Source organism: Protomyctophum parallelum (assembly GCF_964188405.1).
Source record: "Protomyctophum parallelum genome assembly, chromosome: 13".
Lineage (NCBI taxonomy): Eukaryota > Metazoa > Chordata > Actinopteri > Myctophiformes > Myctophidae > Protomyctophum > Protomyctophum parallelum.
In genome coordinates this window covers 6901461-6922633 of record NC_139708.1, presented here as the reverse complement: position 1 = coordinate 6922633, position 21173 = coordinate 6901461, and the positions used below count along the sequence as shown (strand labels likewise).

General features: G+C 43.7%; 1 protein-coding gene across 1 annotated transcript in view; it reads right to left on the bottom strand.

Annotated features, from left to right (window-relative positions):
* Positions 1–13657: 13657 nt before the first annotated feature.
* LOC310869819 (E3 ubiquitin-protein ligase rnf213-alpha-like) overlaps positions 13658–21173 on the bottom strand; it is a 55604-nt gene continuing 48088 nt past the window's right edge. Inside the window, exons 65-71 of the mRNA XM_083780759.1 lie at positions 20950–21130; positions 19910–20111; positions 19545–19622; positions 18917–19114; positions 18245–18334; positions 17709–17887; positions 13658–14896 (exon numbers count right to left, since the gene is read on the bottom strand). Of these exons, the coding sequence (XP_083636885.1) occupies positions 14743–14896; positions 17709–17887; positions 18245–18334; positions 18917–19114; positions 19545–19622; positions 19910–20111; positions 20950–21130 (1082 nt within the window). The 3' untranslated portion in view covers positions 13658–14742. The remainder of the gene's footprint in view (positions 14897–17708; positions 17888–18244; positions 18335–18916; positions 19115–19544; positions 19623–19909; positions 20112–20949; positions 21131–21173) is intronic.

The following is a 21173-nucleotide window of genomic DNA, read 5'->3' as shown; positions in this document are numbered from 1 at the left end:
GGAGGAAAGTCCCTAGTGTTCAGTGTGTTCTTTAATCCAGTGCTTCTCAACCTGTGTGCCGCGAGGAGATTGCAAGTGGGCCACCCAAGTAATTGGTAAAGACACTAAAATTGAAATGATAACATATAACGTATATTATCAAAAAAAAAAAAGAAAAAAAAAACGTATTTCATTGTGATACTAATAAATAGGAACTTAAAAGTATACTATGTCAGTGCCATTGATCCAAGACAGATTAAACAATTAAAACCGGGGAAAGCCTCCGTGTCATTTTAGGTTTTAGCATTGGCTATTCAAAGCTTGCAGCACAGCACAATGTGACTCACTTTTTGGTACTTAAAATAAACATGATCTAAAAATGCAATCGGCCCACCCATCTGACCACATAACACGGGAAAATGTTTTCACCACTGCTGGGGGAGACTGGAGATGCTGTGCGGTATCCTCCTCACTTGATCATTTCATCTTCCAGCCACTGGCCTCATGGTGGAATGTGGGTTGCCCAAAACACTGCTGCAACACGACGTTTAGAGCGCTGCACAGCTCATCGTGGACCTTGGGCGTGCCAATGGAGGCCGAAGGTAGCGTTCATGCAAGCTACAGTACATTGTGTCATTATTTCTTCTTTTTAGTATTTTCTTTTAGCCTTTCTGTTTTTTATCCACACCGTCAGGAGTAAACGTGTACTGTTTGTGGCAAAAGCACTCAAACTATTTTTTTTTCTGCCTTGATCCCCCCCCCCCGCCCCCTTTTTCTTCCCTTTCTTTGTTTTCTTGTACAAATGACATGATGGGAACTAAGCACAAAAACAAATTTCACCCACTTTTTAAACATTTTTACTGTTATGTGACAATAAAGCTGTTTCTTATTCCGATACCTCTGTCTGGAGGTCCATCGATATTTGTAGCACTCTCCCCTCCAGTGCAATATTATGAATACTCGCTGTCTGATCAACTCCTTGCAACTACAACCCTTGCAACTATTATCCTCAAAAGGCAGTTGCCAAGTAGTTGCATTGCAGTAGTGGCGCAACCAGGATTAAAATGTTGGGCTGTTAAAAAATTGCAATTATAGTGAAAATATCAGTTTCAGTGGTTAATTGATCATGCACTTTTTCCCTTCCTAGAAATATAGTGGAGCGAAAAGTACATTTGTAAAAAAAAAATAAGTACATATACTCAAAAAACCCTACTTGTACAGTACTCAAGTAAATGTACTTTGTTACTGTTCACCACTGATGGTGACCTCCATTTCCATGTTTGTTTTGTGGTAGCCAGGCCTACCCCTTATTTCTGTTCATCATTAGGCCTTTCTTTTGGAGATAGCCTGGCTCCTGCACTCCAATAAAAACACAGTTCAAGTTCACATTTTGAATTGTCACTGTTCCCTCTTCTGTAGCGAGGAGGATTCCACTTAACCCTTTGAAAACAACCTCAGATATTCATCAGGTTTGCACCTCGGGGGATCCAATATCATTCGCTACGTCTGACGCCGGCCAGACGCTCCCAGCCAAAAGGCAGCTAAGATTTTAATGATTGTGGTATGAAATCAGTACCTCGGAACACCCCCGAGACCTCAGGAAACACATCAACACAGGCTACTGTATTTTCTATGGGGAATTACATGCGCTTTACTGGCAGTCTGGGTAAATGTTTTCTTTAAATTAGCCCTTCAGGGGTGCTGCTGTTATTGCATTATTATCAAATTAGTGTATTTTAATTACTACGTCATCGGAAATGTATGTGCCAATAGGTCAGGGCGGGGTGAGGCAGAGACTTTGTCCAGATTCTCAGGTTGCCCTGATCGGTCCACCTCACTTTGGGCCGAGGAGAGAGCAAAGCTCCAACCACGAGAACGCACCACATCTGTGAATTATATTAGCTAATTGTGTGCACTTCTCCGTGCACTCAACACTTGGGTTGCCCTCCAAGCACAAGGAAGAAATTAAGAAGCGCGGCTGCCATGTTGTTCTATTAGATATGTGAAGAGAAAATACAATTACTTGTTAAGTGGGAACATACCACATGGGATTAAGTGGAGGCATGGCATTTTTAGGTTTTCAGAGTCAGTTATTTATTTTCTCTCCTTTTTTTTTACCAGGCTCAGGGAGGAAAAAAACATGATGAAGTGTTGGCATTGGCTTGAAGAGTGTTGTAAATTTTTCTTTGTAATTTCACTCGCTTTCAGATTAGATTTTCTGACCGAGGAAGTCTACCTTTTCCTTGAATAATTAACGACTGTATGAAAACTCATACATGTTTTTATCCATAGGCTACATGTGATTTAACACACACACACACACACACACACACCATGTGATTTAACACACACACACACACACACACACACACACACACACCATGTGATTTAACACACACACACACACACACACGCACGTATGCTTTTTAAAGTAGAAGTAGGCCAATTTAACCCATTCAAACAGGGAAAGCATCTGTGTCTGTTTTTTCATAAATTAAAGCCCTACTTCATCATAAAAGACTCACAAAAAAGTTGTGAAAATAGCAGACCTACAATCATGTGCTTGTAGATCTGCATCGTTTTTAAAATAGTAATTTTAAAAGGAACGGTTTTGGACATACAGTATACTGTACAATGTTTCCACCCCATAGCAATGATTCATAATATAATAGAGTAGCAACATAATAATAATTTGAATAATTTGAAGTTTCTCAGAAAACATTAGAAGGTGTTTTGTCTTATGGGTGAAAGGACGACTTCACCCATTTTCAAGACAACCCATCTTCATATAATTATTAGTCCTAGTAATGCTCATTATAATATGGTGCCATTTTTGTCTACTAAATGTGTGTCTCAGAGGAGGGCTGGGGACAGCTCAGAAACCTGCCTACCAGTGACAAAAGAAACTACAGGCTTTCTATTCCTGGAAAGTTAGCATGCTATAATGGACTCCATTGTTCTTGCATTAATACAAATCTAAATGAAAAATGTGAAATCTTGCTTGACACTTTTATGTGACGCTTATGCAGGTAAGGGGTAAGAGGTTTCTGGCCACCAGCAACGATACATACGTTTTTCAGAAAACTGTTATGATTTAGAAGACAATTTATTGTAGAATCGGCCTCAGGTCTAAATGGGTAAGTTGTAAAAGTGCTGCACCAGAATGCAGAAATATTGTTACAAGCATAAGTCCTGCAGCCCTCCTTCCGGCTACCATGCAGAGGAGTGGAACATGTGGCACATCCCTCTCACAAGCATTCCAGGCTGAGGGAGGTTCCCAGTGCACCTCAGGGATGTTCCCACGTTATTGTTCTTATTATTGTGCTTATTGTTCCGTTATTATGTGTGAGGGAATGTGTTTATTGGGGTCATTGTGTTTATGTGCATGTGTTTTATGTTGTGTGTATTTTGGCACTTGGGTTGGGTGTTTTGTGAGCTGTAATTGCAGTAGTAGTAGTAATCATTATGCAGAATGTCTCATGTTTAAAAAGATTCTATGTCAGCTATTTTTGAATAGACAAAGTATGAATGATTGTATGTTAAATGTATGTTTTATAATAATAATCTAAATCTGAAAAGGAATTAAAGCCATCAAATAGTTGTACTAGTGTGGATTAAAAAGTGCAATATTTGTCTCTTCAGGAAAGGAGTAACCTGACTCCGCCAGCTGGTGGTCGCAGTGAGTTCCTCCTCCAGGAGGAGGGAACTTGTGAACTCAATACTGCCGCAATCTGGCGGAGTCAGGTTAGGAAAGGAGTAGAAATTTAAAACAGTCTTGAGTAAATGTACTTCACACCAAAATAAAAGATTATTCCTATAAAAAGTTGTGGTCATGGTTATTCCTGCGATTAACCCATTGATGCCTGATGCCGAATCTGGGAACGCCTTCTAGGGCCTGACCTAAGGTTTCTAAAAACCTTCAAATTCTGATGATTAAAAAAAAAAATTGTTATGTTGCTACATGTATAGCAATAGCTGATGAGACACAGAGAGCGCGCCGGCATCAAGGGTAGAACAACGTATACGTTACACCAGGCGTCAATGGGTTAAGCATCCCCACCGGTCAGTATAATACATGTGACTGGGATTTTACGCAATGCAGTTTTCAAAAGTTAATGCTATGTTAATACTATGCCACAGTCACATAATTCACCCTTAAAGGCTGGAAATAAAAAATAATTACACTCGCTCATCCCACTGCCAGATATCCATATCCTTTCCACGAAGCTAGCTTTGCATTCTCACATCCAATTTCTGCTCATCAAGAAGACCACACAATCAGAACACTAATATAATTTGGCCTCTTGGTAATCTTTGCGCCGTCCAATTAATCACATTCCCACTCAACACCTCGGCGATAGGTGAAGAAGACCACGCACACGCACGCACGAACGCACGCATGCACGCATGTCGCACGCACGCACGCGCCTTCATCTTTTCCCTCCCGCTCTTGCTCCATCTCTGTCCGCTCTCTTCTCACGGAAACTACAAAATGAAGGAGCAAGCATGTGAAAAAATACTTCTTCACTCCACTTATTTTACTCCCGTAAACCTGTGATATAACAATTCAGTTGATTCTGATTGTGACGTACGTGTAATACAGTTCTCAACCTTTTCAGGCCGCGACCGACCAAAATAATCATATTTTAACTGTGGACCCCCTACCATTTGGAATCTAGGAGTTGAGGCATTACATTTAGTTTGACTCGGTTCCACTGATGAATATTGTGAAATATAAGTAAGCTCACAACGCCTTGCACTGTGAGGTGTTGTGAGCTTGTAGTTCAGCTATTTGGTCTTAAATGTCCTTAAATTATAACTTCAGAAATTGTGTGTTGGTTTGTTTCCTGTTGTGTGAGAAAACAAGGTTCCCACAGCACATTAAGCTAATGCAAAAACAAATTGGGGACACCCCTGGGTCCCGACTCACAGGTTGAGAACCACTGACATAATGCACTGGCCTCCAAGTGCTATGATAATGGGTAGATTGGTTCTCTGACAACAGGTACAAGGGTAACCGAGGGGCCCGTTTTCCCAATGGACATTGCCCTGTTTCTTTTTTTATTAAAAATAAAATAAAAACATTATACGTTATCTTTTCCACTGACATGGGGACATCTCCCTAAGCCACATACCAATTAGTGGTTCATGAACAAGCAATTATACGCTCTGTGCGCACGATACACGTCTATGAATTTGATCTCTTTGTGTAAGACAGGGGGGTTGCAGGCCCAGAATCCAAGATTTAGGGTCAAGAGGTACATCCTTGGATAAAATCTGATCTACTGTATCATATTAAATACATCTGTTCTTTCCAAAACAACTTTACCTTTGCGCATTCCCAAATACTACTACATAATCCTGTTACTCTGTAACAATGTTCCATTTGAATCGTCACCTTCACTGGATGTTATCATTGAACAGAGGTCAGGCGTTATGCACATCCAAAATGTACAGTACAGTATTTTTTTTTATTTGTTCCCCCTTCATCCTTATGCCAGCACTATATACTTTCCGTACAAACAAAAGTGAAAGAAGCAGATGTATAAGCTTCTGCTTATAGTGGATGTAAGCAGGTTATGATTTTGGTTTATGAACAGAGAGAGAGAGTGTGTGTGTGTGCGTGCGTGCGTGCGTGTGTGTGTGTGTTACCAGTGAGTAATTTAAACAAATCTAGGACAATGGTTCTCAAAGTGGGGTCCAGGCAGGGACCGTCTGGGTTCCAGTTCCAAATGGATCCTTGAGTGTACAAATGGAACCAAATGGACCCTAACAGATCTGTAACTTTGAGTGTGTACAAATGAAACCAAATGCACCTCACAGGTTCATTTGGTTCCATTTGTACACTCAGTTATGGGGGTCCTTGAAATTGAACGGTTTGAGAACCACTAATCTAGGAATGAATAAAACAAATCCATTAAATTAATCATTGTTAATGCAGCTAGCTAGTTAGTAAAATATTAATGGTACAATATCATTATAAAACGTCATGTGGTAACTGGTAAATTACCAGAATTATCGGAATGGCATAGATTAGAGACTGACATATACGATTACGATACCAGCAGTTTAGGCAGCTTTCCTGATACTGCGGTATCGGTATCGGAACAACTCTACTCATTGCTCAAGGTTCAAGGTTCAAGGTTATCTTTATTTGTCTCCCTTGGGAGAAATGTGTCTTGGAGACGGAGTCACAGCTGCATACAAATAACAGACATGTTCACATACGAAAAAGAAAAAACACCATAAAAAAACACCCACATACACAAAACAGAGATATTGCACACATTCCCTTGATAAAGTGCAACTATAGTCATTAAAGTGCATCCGGCAATCCCTGATTGAGCATTTTAGTTGACAGGGGAACAAAAGAGTGTTTAAATCTATTATATACACATCGTGGAGTTCTATACCTCCTACCGGATGGCATCAGCTCCTACTCTCGGTACAGTACATGCAAGGGGTCAGATACAATATTCCGAGCCTGTCTCACCACTGCTTGTTCAAAGATGGCCTGGGGAGTGATGGGTGGGGTGGACATGCCCTAGCCTGGTTAATAAACCAGACTAATATCGATATTAGTCTGGGGAGGCTCAGCTCGGATTTCATTTCCAGGGAAACATTTTCTATTTGACGCAATTGGTCAGAGCTACTGTCAGTCAAAGGTCTCAAGCATTGAAAGTCACTGTACCAAAGCCCGCCCATATTGCATACCGTGTCCCGATTGGCCGCCCACATTCTCTGGTGTAGGAAATGGGCGTACAATTGAGCCTCTCCAGACCGAAATCCGCCGGCAGGCAATTTATTTTTGCCAACGGCTGATTCGGTCTGGTTTATTAACCAGGCTAGACATGCCCATGATCTTCCCAGCCATGTTTGCTAGCCTATTTACTTGAGACTTGTATTTCACAGTTAGATTGCCAAACCAGCTGGATATACCGTATCTTAGGATTGACTCTATACTAGCTCTGTAAAAGGTCAACATGATATTTCTACTGACTCCAAAAAGCCTAAGTCTTCTGAGAAAGTGTAGACGTTGGTGTATCTTAGAACACAGTGTTGCAACATGCGTGTGCCAGCTCAGGTCCTCATCGATCTGTACTCCCAGATATTTATATGAGGGGACCTGTTTGATGTTATGGTCATGGACACTAATTATACTGTGGTCTCCTATGGACCTGGGGTCCACTATGACCTCCTCTGTTTTGTTTACATTTATTTTCAGATATTTTTTTCAGACATTTATTTTCAGCTCCAAAGATACTGTACTACTATGTCCTCATCTACAGCAGTGATTGCGAACGCAGTGATTGCGAACGCAGTGATTGCGAACGCAGTGAGCACTAACTATGACAGCAAGGGCTGAATGTCTGTGTGTGTGTCCCGCTGTTACACCCCCCGCCCGCCACCAGAGGGCGCAGCTGTATCACACAAAACACACACACGCACGCACGCACTCACACACACACACAACTTAACTTAAAAAAAACTTAACTTAAAATGAAAAAGAAAAAACTTAACTTCAAAAAAACTTTAAAAACACTTAACTTCAAAAAACTTAACTTCAAAATAAAATCTTAAAAACTTAAAAAAACACAAAAAAACTTAACTTCAAAAAAAAACTTTAAAAAACTTAACTTAAAAATAAAATCTTAAAAAACACAAAAAAGTGAAGTTTAAAAAGAAAACCTTAAAAAAGTATGTAATTTATTCTAATTGTTATTGCCATTTACGAGCTGCGTTCGCTTCCCGCGTTTGCGCGTCTTACTTGTTCCTCCAAAGATACTGTACTATTATGTCCTCATCTACAGCAGCGATTCAAAGATACTGTACTACTATTATGTCCTCATCTACAGCAGTGATTCCCAACCTGTGGGCTGTGAGGAATAGGCCTACGCACATAGACATAGGTTTTGCAGCCAGCCATAAACCACCAATACAGCCGCTACAGTATCTTGTCATAACTCACAAACATTCAACAGCACTACAGCAGCCACAACACAACGGACACTCTGTGTAGATCCACGTCAGTCTTAAAATTCCAAATGAACGTTTGGAATTGATGCATGGCTGGTTACGGCAAAGCTCAAAAACCTCTACCATGAACTTAAAATCAAACTCCTGCTGTACAGTGTACAGTACACAGTCACTGAACATGTTCCATTGCCACCCAGTAATTGGGTCCCAAAACGAGAGCAATAGTAGTAGTGGGGGGGTGACATGCAGTAAAGGCCGTCGGGATCGGGAGTCAAACCCGCAGCACACTGCCAGACTGGATTACCAGCCAAGGTGCCTGGACCGCTGAGCCACAGCCCAGGCCTAGAAGCTTTTTTCACACACACACACACACACACACAAGCAGCAGCAACAGCAAAAGAGGAGAAGAAAAAGGTTCCTACTTCCTACCTTGAGCCGTCTTCTACTTGACTTTGGAACCCATGGAGCTTCATCCATCCAGAGCAACATTCATGACTTCCTCCTGGGGGATCCCGAGACGTTCCAAGGCCAGTGAGTCGATGTAATCCCTCCATCTGCGCCTTGGTTTCCCCCTGGGGAGAACAGACTCTACAGTGTTGGTTCTAAAAGTGTGGTCCAGGGACCCCTAGCCCCCGGGGCTCCTTGGGGGGGTTCCAGGGGTCCCCAGCTAAAGTTGTTAATTTAGCATTACAATCATTTTAACCACTTTTATGCATTTATATGTTGGGTTGGCTGTTCAAAAACAGATCTACAGCACACATTGTGGCAGGTGCTGTGAGCGAGCTTGTAGATCTGCTATTTTTTGAAAAGTAAAAATAATATTGAAAATGTTAAGATTGTTTTTCCCCCTCCCAATTGTCTTCGCAGATGAGTAAGACTGGGACCAGTCCAAGGCTACCTCCTAACACAAATATTCTGGGGCCCTGTGGGTCCCTGGCACATTTTTTTCAGATAGGGGTCTGCGCAGGCTCAGCCATGCAGATACATATCAATGTGGGGGTCCTTGACACAAAAACATTTAAGAACCAGTGCAGAACAGGACGAGGTTTAACCTGTACAGAATAGATTTAACCACAACTATACATAATCCTTTTATGTGCTTCAGGCTATTAGCCTAGCTGGCTAGCTATATGCCTGCATGTCAAACAAAACACTGAAACCCTCGACATATTCACCTCAGTTAGCCCCAGTACCCAGGCTTTTATTTTAGACTTCAGAGTAGGCTAGAGACATGAGACACAGGGCTACATAACTAGTTTTTGTAGCCCCCTATTACCCCTACCAAGTAAAACAATAAAAGTGACACTCTGGAGAACATTTGGACAGAAGCAGTGCAGTTTGTCCCGTGTCAACTAGTCTGTCACGTCGTTTTAGTAGTGCTGTTCACTCCCTGACAACTACACGGACAACTCTCAACATCCATGAGGTGTAACGTTACATTATAAGTGGTTTATTATTTCATAATGTTTACTTTACTATGAAGGAGGATGATGTAAACACCGTATTTATCTGTCTCGCGCAGGTGGAAGCCGCCCGGGTGATTGAAGGAGCCCGCCTAGGTCCGTGTTGCCATGTTTGCTTATTGTAGGCGTCTTTGGGCTTGTTTTTCTGTTGTTTGAAAATAATAAGTATAGTTGCGCAAAGCGGGTTTTTGGGCTTGTATGTAGGCGGCAGGCCTATCATATATTTGTCTGCGGTCCCCTATCTGAATATATTTGATGCCAAGGACCCCCATACAAGACTTGTTTCACATAGCTTCTTTAATATGTTGGGCTTGTTTTCAGACCTGGGTGATTAATTATCTCGCAAAACCTGGCAACACTGCCTGCTGAAGCCTGTTTACTGTCAGTATATCACTACTGCAGACAGCTACCATTTGGATAGATGCGCCTTCGCCAACTCAAAGCCAAGTAACTAGGGGCCTATTAGATGGGGGGGGGGGGGGGGGGTTGCACCCGCAGTTTCATTAAAGAGGATATTTCCAGAGCACTTAACCTGCCACAGCCAGTTATAGGTAAAGAAACGTTGAATATGTATGTGTTTGGTTCAAAACACCCCAGATAATTACCTGCAGGAAAGTAACGGCTCGTTTGAGAAATATTAAGAACAATCAAAGCATTGATATGATGTCCATTTATTGGAAACACCCAAATTGAGCTCTTCTATGATTAAAGCGCCAAACGGAAAGATAAGGAGGGACTTGGAAGCAAAAGGAATGCTAGCAGATGTACCCATCATAGGGATGGATGCAGTGGAATTAATTGGCGGAGACCAATATTGGAAAATGTTTTTTTGATTGATTGATTGAAATATTTGTATATTTGTATAATATAGTTTGTAGAATTACAGTACATTTCAAGCACAAACTCAATACAAAGACTGTTAACTGTGAGTGGACGACCCAATTAAGCATTACACTTGTTTACAACAGGGTCCACATTGTTCAATTCATCAAAACATTTAGAGACATACAAAAAGATACTTCTATATGTAGTAAAGAACAGAACAGGAATTCATCATAAAGGAAGCAAAAAGGGAAAAGATACATACACAGTGAGGGGAAATGGGGTGGGGGGGGATTCAGATTTTACAGAGGCTGTTGGTAGGGCGTTCCACATTTTGGTGGCATAGGAGCGAAAATAATTTAGTCCCTTGTTTGTGCCGAATCTGGGTTGTATATGGTTTGTTGCACTCCCTCTGGTGTTGTGGGTGTGGACTTTGTTTACATTAAGGAAGTATTTAGACAGGTACATGGGTATCTTAGTGGTGTATCGAATCTTGTGGACCAGACCCATTGCAAGATGCTGTACTCTGTCGTCGACCCTAAGCCATCCCAGCCTGTCAAAGTGGGCAGGGGTGAGGTGGGTTCGGGGGGTGAGGCCAAGTAGGAGCCTGACCAGTTTGTTTTGGGAGGTCACAGGAAAAATGGAGAGACTATTAATGAAGGACTAGTTGCACTGGAAAGTGTATTTGGATGGCTGGTGCAAGGAGAAGTCACCACGCTAAATATCATAACTGAAGTTGTGGACATTGAAGTGATGCACATCGGCGTCGGAGAGGAACAGGCACTGTCAGATCAGCTACGCAACTTTTGGGAAATCGAAACCCTTGGAATCCACATGGAAGAAATGCATTCTGAGAAGGAAGACATGGCAGTGTATCCCAAGCCGTGCATATCCACGGCTTCCCAAGCCGTGCATGCCTATTCCCACTATAGGCTGAGGAAGAAAATGCCACTTGACAGTTTTCAAATCAGCCTCATGGTGGCGCTACAACAGGCCAAGTTGCATCTCACACACACACACACACACACACACACACCACACACACACACACACACACACACACACACACACACACACACACACACAAACCCCAACAAACATGTTTAAATGACTCCTAAACATTTTGCCAAACATATGGCTGACAGGAAATGGGGAGAGAGATGGGGGCATGACATGCAGTAAAGGCCGTCGGGATATTACTTTTGATATTAAAGTATTACTGTTGATATTACTTTTGATATTAAAGTATTACTGTTGATATTACTTTTGTATTCATCTTTAGGGCCCCAAATCACACCTTAGAAAGCACGAGTCTATTTCAAACAGTGTTCTTTTGACTGGGGGGTCATATTTTGATGGCAGTAACTGCCTGTCATAATTTCACCCCCCTCCCTATCTAAGTATTGGGGCATAAATAATATATTAGTTTATATTTTTTTATAGAGGGACAGACAATAGGCTGACAGGAAATGGGGAGAGAGATGGGGGAGTGACATGCAGTAAAGGCCGTCGGGATCGGGAGTCGAACCCGCGGCACACTGCCAGACTGGATTACCAGCCAAGGTGCCTGGACCGCTGAGCCACAGCCCAGGCCTAGAAGCTTTTTTAAATCAAGAATTGATCAATGTCACCATGGTCTACATACTGTACAAAAAAGTGTGTTTTCTTTTCTTTAAAAGGGCACATGCTGTCCAGAGGGTAAGGGCAGGTGGTGCTCTAGCACCCCCTAGTCAGCCTGAGCCTAGTGTCTATCTGTGCACGCCACTGCTCTCAGTCTATACTATAGCTATAGTCTATAGCTATTATGTTACAGTATAAGAAAGCTCTAACAAGATGTGCTGTTACATAATAATCATTTATTAATTATTAAGCTTCTTCCAGTGAAAAATGATATCCATGGTATGACACGACTTCAACCTCTGCTATAGGTCCTACATGATCCTCCAAAAATATATAGGCCTAATACAAATAATACAATAATCCTAGTGGAAACAGGTAGGCCTGACACTAGTAAGGTGTAATGCATTGTTTTAAATGATTCTCAAACATGTATTTTTTTATTATACATTTGTTTCAATTTGAGGATCTTTACACTCATTGACCGACCGTTTATTTATGAACTAAAATAAGCAATTCTGGGTCATTCACTTGTTTAATCCAGTCTTTGTTTTTCAATCCAAGGACCCCCTAGCTGAGTGATGAAGCAGGGACCCCCATAAACATATTATATAGTATTGCAGATTAAGCTCTTCCATAGATTTGTCTGATGGCACTAACATGTGTGTTGTTTTGGATTCATGATGTGTATTTTTATAAATTATCCACTTAAACCGTCAAAACTTGACCTTTCACTTACTTCTTACTTCTGCTCATTTTGTCAGTCTACAACAAACCTGAAAATACCCAATCTACAAACCTCACACCGCGTTTCGGGCTATCTGCTACCTTTGATACTTTTGTGTGACGCTCTAGGATCACGTGGGGCATTAGTATTTTGCAACACAGGCCACTGGTGGCCGACAACAAAGCCAGGGGGTGGTGACTGGTGAGGCAGTCACTGCACTGGCTTGGTTTTACTTCTGAAGAGCCTGTGTGTGTGTGTGTGTGTGTGTGTGCGCGCGCGCGAACCCATTTGACATTGTTATGCTAAACACTGCTTTGGTAAGAGAGGAAATTGAATCAAGGAAGCTGTCCCATGCAGCAGCTCGGCGGCTCCATGTTCTTATCATGTCCATCAGCCACTGATCAGAAACACATTGAGCTCCCACCGACAGAGAGGGTCACAGAGTCACCCGACCTGAGGCAGACAGGCATTTCCTGAGCCTTCCATCATGGATGCGTCTTCCCTTCCCTGGCCTGCAGGCAGGCGGTCGGTCGGTGGAGGTGATGTGATGTGATGTAACAAGCTGTTGAAGAAGAGGAATTCCAACTGACCCAGAAGCTGCCGTTGCTGACAGGCTGTGAAACGTGTATTTATTATGCTTCACATTAGGGGCTGGGCGACGTGACCTATGATCATTAGACGCGTTGTGAGCTTGCAGATAGGGTATTTTTGAAAAAAACATTTTGTATGCCACTATTGTACAACAGTATAATACAGGATGAAGCTAATCAGACCCATCAATCAATTTAGTTGATAATACAAATTTAAATGTCAAGTGAATCCCCATAAAAATTATGCTTTGGTAGCCAGGTTTCTGAACTGCCCACCAATGAGCTGCAAAGTGAATAGACTGAAATGGTTACATTTTATAATTAGCATTAGTGAAGACCATTTACTGTATATCAGATTATCAGCTAAAGTTTACAATGGATATAGTTTTGGTTGAATGCCCAGCCCTGTATCACTGGTATGTTTTGTCCATAATTAGTTTAAAATACACAGCTTGAATCAATAAGACAAACTGAATAAATAATTGTGGGAGAACAATTGCAGTGGTTTAATGATCATAAAGTTAATGGATACAGAAAAAGAAAACATTTGGTCCAATCAGGAATGTGGAAAAAAAAGCAGCTTTACAGTTGATCGAACTGTTCAATACTTATTGATTGCCAAATGGTTTGTTTGATTTGACATTTAGTTCCCAGAGTTATGATCCCACCTGTGGAGTTGTGCACCTGAGTCAAAGAACAAAATAGTCTAAATGTGGATGGCAGGTAAAGATAAAGCAAAACAAGTCCTTCAGCATTCAGGCAAACAGTGAGCAGTCCTCTTCAGCATTCAGGCAAACAGTGAGCAGTGTTAACTGCCTTGGAAAATACAAAAGGTCTAACTACAACAGAACATACATCCGTTCAGCTCAATACAGAGAAGATACACAGTTAAGTAGGAGTCCAAATTCACTTTGGTCGTTCTAAATGTGTATTGCACTTGTGCAAATGAGCTGGCGGCGCCCTCAAACGTACAGCCACTGCTCTTTAAAAAGGCACATTCATTAATACGTGTGCAAATATATATCACTAATCTGTGACATCTGTTTTCATTTATTGATACGAATGTAAACATTAGCTGTGGCGTTTTGATACGAAGTAAAAAGGGCCACAAAAACGTCAGCTTCACTGACTTGCATTAACTAACGCTTGATTCATATTCCGTTGTAGGCAGTCGCGTGTCCCGAAACAAGTTGTGAGCGCGTGCACATCAATTACCGTCTCTGTTGGGAGGAATACCTGGTGAAACTGTTTCTCCAAAATATCAAAAGTAGCAGATCTACAAGGTTGAAACGTGGCGCAAAGTGACACGTTTTGAGCTTGAAGATCTGCTACCTTGATACTACTTTTGACGCTGTACTAGTCTATGATCATGTGTAAGGCATTAGTTCGAATGTAGGCAAAAAGGAGGTTTCTGCCCGACAGCAACGATATGTTTGGGACACACAACCAGCATACAATGGAGTATAAATCAGGCTTCACAGGTCATCGTCGCACTCATCTGTGGGTGCGTTCTAGTTCCAAAGCCACAGTAGACCTGCACGCTTCACAGGTCATACAGTAGGCTCACTCATCTCTGGGTGCGTTCCAGTTTGAAAGCCACCGTAAACCTCCACACTTCGACGTACTGCGACAAGCAGATCTGCTCTGGGAAGAACTCCTCCATGTCGGGCGGGGCGTCCAGGTCTTTGCGCTCCATGTAGGACACCAGCGTGACTTTCAGTCTGTTCAACACACACACATCACACACACAGTCAGTCAGCAATGTTAGCGTGGTCTAAAAAAAAACCAACAGCTTATATTATAAAAATATTACATTTAAAAATACAAGATTCTTTTGCATTCCAGCCAACAATTTGATGACCGGTAGAGTCTCCTACCGGAGACATTAGCATCTTTCCGGCACCAATTCAATTATTGGCTTAGGAATGCGACAAAAACAAAGAAATCTCCATGAATTCAAGGCTTCGTGGGGTGTGTAATTGATATAAAATAGGTCCTTTTCTGGGTGAACTCCTACTCTAATGTCATTGTTCAGAGAAGAAGATCAGTGAGGACGCTCACATGATTATCTTGATTGTGCTTGGTGCAAACAGGCCCTAAATCCCATATACTTCACACTGTAAACCCTATATTACCCACTAGGGGGCAGCCCAGACACCAGGTTGGGAAATGCTGCCAGTAGGGTTCTGATCCATTGTCTTACCCCCAGCTGGGCCTGTAGGCATCTAGTAGGGTTCTGATCCATTGTCTTACCCCCAGTTGGGACTGTAGGTATCCTAGTAGGGTTCTGATCCATTGTCTTACCCCCAGTTGGGCCTGTAGGTATCTGATCCATTGTCTTACCCCCAGTTGGGCCTGTAGGTATCTGTTCCATTGTCTTACCCCCAGTTGGGCCTGTAGGTATCTGTTCCATTGTCTTACCCCCAGTTGGGCCTGTAGGTATCTGTTCCATTGTCTTACCCCCAGTTGGGCCTGTAGGTATCTGTTCCATTGTCTTACCCCCAGTTGGGCCTGTAGGTATCTGTTCCATTGTCTTACCCCCAGTTGGGCCTGTAGATATCTGATCCATTGTCTTACCCCCAGTTGGGCCTGTAGGTATCTGTTCCATTGTCTTACCCCCAGTTGGGCCTGTAGGTATCTGTTCCATTGTCTTACCCCCAGTTGGGCCTGTAGGTATCCTAGTAGGGTTCTGATCCATTGTCTTACCCCCAGCTGGGCCTGTAGGTATCTGATCCATTGTCTTACCCCCAGCTGGGCCTGTAGGTATCTGATACATTGTCTTACCCCCAGTTGAGCCTGTAGGTATCCTAGTAGGGTTCTGATCCATTGTCTTACCCCCAGCTGGGCCTGTAGGTATCTGATCCATTGTCTTACCCCCAGCTGGGCCTGTAGGTATCTGATCCATTGTCTTACCCCCAGTTGGGCCTGTAGGTATCCTAGTAGGGTTCTGATCCATTGTCTTACCCCCAGTTGGGCCTGTAGGTATCTGTTCCATTGTCTTACCCCCAGTTGGGCCTGTAGGTATCTGTTCCATTGTCTTACCCCCAGTTGGGCCTGTAGGTATCTGTTCCATTGTCTTACCCCCAGTTGGGCCTGTAGGTATCTGTTCCATTGTCTTACCCCCAGTTGGGCCTGTAGGTATCTGTTCCATTGTCTTACCCCCAGTTGGGCCTGTAGGTATCTGTTCCATTGTCTTACCCCCAGTTGGGCCTGTAGGTATCTGATCCATTGTCTTACCCCCAGTTGGGCCTGTAGGTATCTGATCCATTGTCTTACCCCCAGTTGGGCCTGTAGGTATCTGATCCATTGTCTTACCCCCAGTTGGGCCTGTAGGTATCTGTTCCATTGTCTTACCCCCAGTTGGGCCTGTAGGTATCTGTTCCATTGTCTTACCCCCAGCTGGGCCTGTAGGTATCTGATCCATTGTCTTACCCCCAGTTGGGCCTGTAGGTATCTGATCCATTGTCTTACCCCCAGTTGGGCCTGTAGGTATCTGTTCCATTGTCTTACCCCCAGTTGGGCCTGTAGGTATCTGTTCCATTGTCTTACCCCCAGTTGGGCCTGTAGGTATCCTAGTAGGGTTCTGATCCATTGTCTTACCCCCAGCTGGGCCTGTAGGTATCTGATCCATTGTCTTACCCCCAGCTGGGCCTGTAGGTATCTGATCCATTGTCTTACCCCCAGTTGGGCCTGTAGGTATCCTAGTAGGGTTCTGATCCATTGTCTTACCCCCAGTTGGGCCTGTAGGTATCTGTTCCATTGTCTTACCCCCAGTTGGGCCTGTAGGTATCTGTTCCATTGTCTTACCCCCAGTTGGGCCTGTAGGTATCTGTTCCATTGTCTTACCCCCAGTTGGGCCTGTAGGTATCTGTTCCATTGTCTTACCCCCAGTTGGGCCTGTAGGTATCTGTTCCATTGTCTTACCCCCAGCTGGGCCTGTAGGTATCTGATCCATTGTCTTACCCCCAGTTGGGCCTGTAGGTATCTGATCCATTGTCTTACCCCCAGTTGGGCCTGTAGGTATCTGTTCCATTGTCTTACCCCCAGTTGGGCCTGTAGGTATCTGTTCCATTGTCTTACCCCCAGTTGGGCCTGTAGGTATCTGTTCCATTGTCTTACCCCCAGTTGGGCCTGTAGGTATCTGTTCCATTGTCTTACCCCCAGTTGGGCCTGTAGGTATCTGTTCCATTGTCTTACCCCCAGTTGGGCCTGTAGGTACCTGATCCATTGTCTTACCCCCAGTTGGGCCTGTAGGTATCTGATCCATTGTCTTACCCCCAGTTGGGCCTGTAGGTATCTGTTCCATTGTCTTACCCCCAGTTGGGCCTGTAGGTATCTGATCCATTGTCTTACCCCCAGTTGGGCCTGTAGGTATCCTAGTAGGGTTCTGATCCATTGTCTTACCCCCAGTTGGGCCTGTAGGTATCCTAGTAGGGTTCTGATCCATTGTCTTACCCCCAGTTGGGCCTGTAGGTATCTGTTCCATTGTCTTACCCCCAGTTGGGCCTGTAGGTATCTGATCCATTGTCTTACCCCCAGTTGGGCCTGTAGGTATCCAGGGCGCGGGGGTTCTTGAGCACCAGCAGGAGGAACTCGTGCATCTCCAGGAGGAAGGCGTCCACACTGCTCTTGGCAAAGAAGGCCGTCAGCAGCCTGCGCTCTTCCTCACCCAGGGGCTGCCGGTACTCCTCGGAGATCCCTACGAACGGGTCCTGAGGGCCACAGTCAACAGGAGGTAGAAAAACAGGGATTAAAGTTGAAAAGAAATCTCACAACCCAGTCGGATATATTTTCACTTGGATTGAATTAATTTGCGGGGAGTACGTTCACACCGTTCCACAAATCACACTTATCTGTGACCATTTTGTATTTATTGATATGCTCAACCAGGGGACTCCAGGGAGCACCAAGGGGTTCCAAAATTGGATCTTTACAGATCTGAAAGGGGTCACGGCCAAAGCATTTCCGCCAAAAACGTTGAGAACCCCTGAATTAAAGAACCCTTCCATGGCCCCTGGGGGTCCCTGGACCCAACCTTGAGGAAGCATTGTTCCAGCATGTTGTCTTACCCTCTTGAGGCGAAGCATCTTCTCTGATTTGAGCGATGTCAGGAGTTGCCACAGCGCCACACAGTGGTTCAAACTGCACATGCTCAATGCCTGTGTGCATATACAGCAAAACAACACAACAGTTTACCAAGTTGTGTCACATGCAGTCAAAGACCAACTTGTTGTTCATTTTGAACTAAGCTAATTACAGAGAGTAAATGCAACACCCATCGTTGCTGTCAGGCAGAAAAACCTTGCATCTTCAGATTTCAACTTTGTTTGTTTCTTTTTCATAAATGAATGCCGTACTTTTTCATACAAGGGTGTCGCACAAAAGTAGAAAAATAGCCAATATACAGATACAAGTGTATCAAGTCAAAAGAAGCAAAATAGCCAATCTACAAGCCCAAAAGAAATTGTGTTCTTGTAGATAAGCTATTTTATGAATATTGAACCTATGAAAAGTATTAACAAAGAGCGTGTGACTAAATCACAACATTTGTCCTTTCCTCCCCCCACATTTCCTGGAAAGTAAACATTTTGGCCATACAAGGTTTTTACGCCCGACAGCAACAGCGATACGCAGTGTGGGAGGATTTGGGTGCAGAAAACAGTGGCCCTAAGTCACAACTGTGAGAGGTTGAGTGCACAAGGCTGAGATAAGGCCTGGCGTCTCTCGTCTGGCTCTCAGACCTTGAGGATGTGCGGAGGTGTCTGGTCTCCCATCTGCAGCACCTCCTCCAGGTAGCTGGACAGCTGCATGCGGGGCTCTCCGCCGGTCATGGCCAGGAAGCCCAGGGCCACCTCCACCGTAGACAGGGCCTCGCACGCCTCACTGTACGACTGCAGCTCCCCACACAGGGTGGACAAGGTCAGGGTTGCCAGTGGCTCCTGTTTTTGGGGGGGGGGATGCCAGACAGACACACACGTTCACATATCTTGCTCACTTGTTTTTTGTTTTATTTCTTTCGATTTGTTTTTCAGAGACCACAAATGTTTAGATAGCATGTCATTTAGACAGATGCCAGGTTCACTGATGTCCTCGTGTCCTAGTCTCTTTGAGGCACTGTACGGTTCTCACTGCCCTCTATTCGGTTTTCCGAAAAACACATCCAGTCTGCAAGGACCTTTACTCCATGCTCACTACTATGGATAACAGCGTGTGCACATTCCTAAATTGCACGGACCAATGGTCAAAAATGGGGACAATACCACTTCACCACACAATGGTGTCGCGTGTTGACAAGCACAGATCTATTTTGGGACTCCAGAGTATAAATGAGGCTTAGCACAAAGGTAAGAGGAAATAGAACAAACGTACTTGTTTAACTTTGTCTTTCACGTCCTTCAGGATAGTCTCATAGTTGCGGTCGTGTCTGTTGACCAGCGTTGGAATTCCCTGCCGTGGAGAAAAAGGGGGGACATGACATGACAGTCTCATCAACATGAGCGCAACTATGGCAAGAGGTACTCAAATCTTAAAAATCGCTAAAAGAGCTGTAAAGGTTATAAGGCATCGCAATGCAACACATTGTGACCTTGTAGATCTTTTATTTATAACTGGTACTTTTTTTTTCTTCACAAAACGGAACAAAAACGCATTTACTGGCGACCGATAAAAACTGGGCCCTGACCCATTGTTTGGAATTCCCTGATCTTATAAATGGTTATCCAATAAGCACTCACGTTGAGGGAGATGAGAGGTTTGCCCTGCAGGAAGCGTGTGAGGATCTGTCTCTGGATCTTGGGCAGGTCGTACTCGTGTACCGTCTCCTGGCCTCGCTCCATGCTGTACTGGCTGTTGGACAGGACCAGCGGCAGCAGGTCTCTCTCTTGCTCGTAGCGGATCACGTGCAGCTCCGTCAGGTCCGCCGGGCTCACCGTGTAGCTGGGGACGGGTGCAGGAGGACACAGCAATCAGTCACATGGATTCAAAGCTAAATAAAATCTCGGTTTGACCAGTCCACTACAAATGCTTAACCCATTCTGACCTGAGATCAGATTCATACGAGGTTTCCACTGGACACACACTGGTCTGATTAACACATTCTGACCTGAGATCAGATTCTAAAAATGTCAGTCGTTCTTTGATTTTTTCAAAAATAGCAGACCTACAAGCTCGTATCGCGCCACTCGGTGGCGCGATATGAGCTTGTAGATCTGCTATTTTTAAATAGCTAAAGCATAACATGATGCCAACACCAAAATGGGTGCCCGGTCAGACTGGGTTAAAATAATAACCGAACTGTCTTGTCTATCTATAAGCTCTCAATGCATCACAGACACATTGAGAGCCTGTAGAGATGCTGTTTTCTCTGTGCAACATGCTTCCAAATGACTGAAATCAGTGGCGAATTAGAAACCAGGCAATCAATAGATTGAGACCCCTGTCGTTGAACAAACACTATATCATATTAATATATTACAGCTTTGGCTTTTTATTAACAATAAATTCTTCTTTTTCCCATCATTTACAGCAACTTTTAGTTACCTCTGAGAGTGTAACCAAATAGACTCTTATGTACATTTGTCCTCTCAAACGATGGATAAAATAAGACCAAAGACATTACTTTGCATACTACAGGACGTAATCCTGTGGCATAATTTGATTATTTCATCCCAACCTAAAAATACTAAACAAAGGTTCATTACAAGTGCGGCTACTGCACATGCCATGCAATGCAGTGAGTGAGTAGTAAGCATGCATGAGGCAACAGCGCCCTCACCTGGTGGTCTCTCCGGTGTGTTTGTCCACACAGTAGACCAGCTCGTTGTGCACAGAGATGAGGTAGCTGACCAGAGCTGTGGAGCACAGGCCGGGGCCCTGACGCCGAGGTAACAGCACCCTGAAGTCACTGCCAACGTCCAGGTCCCTCTGGCAGAACTCCTCTGGAAGCTTGATCTCACCTGAAAGAAAGAAAGCATCACATGGTCATCAAAGTAAAGGACG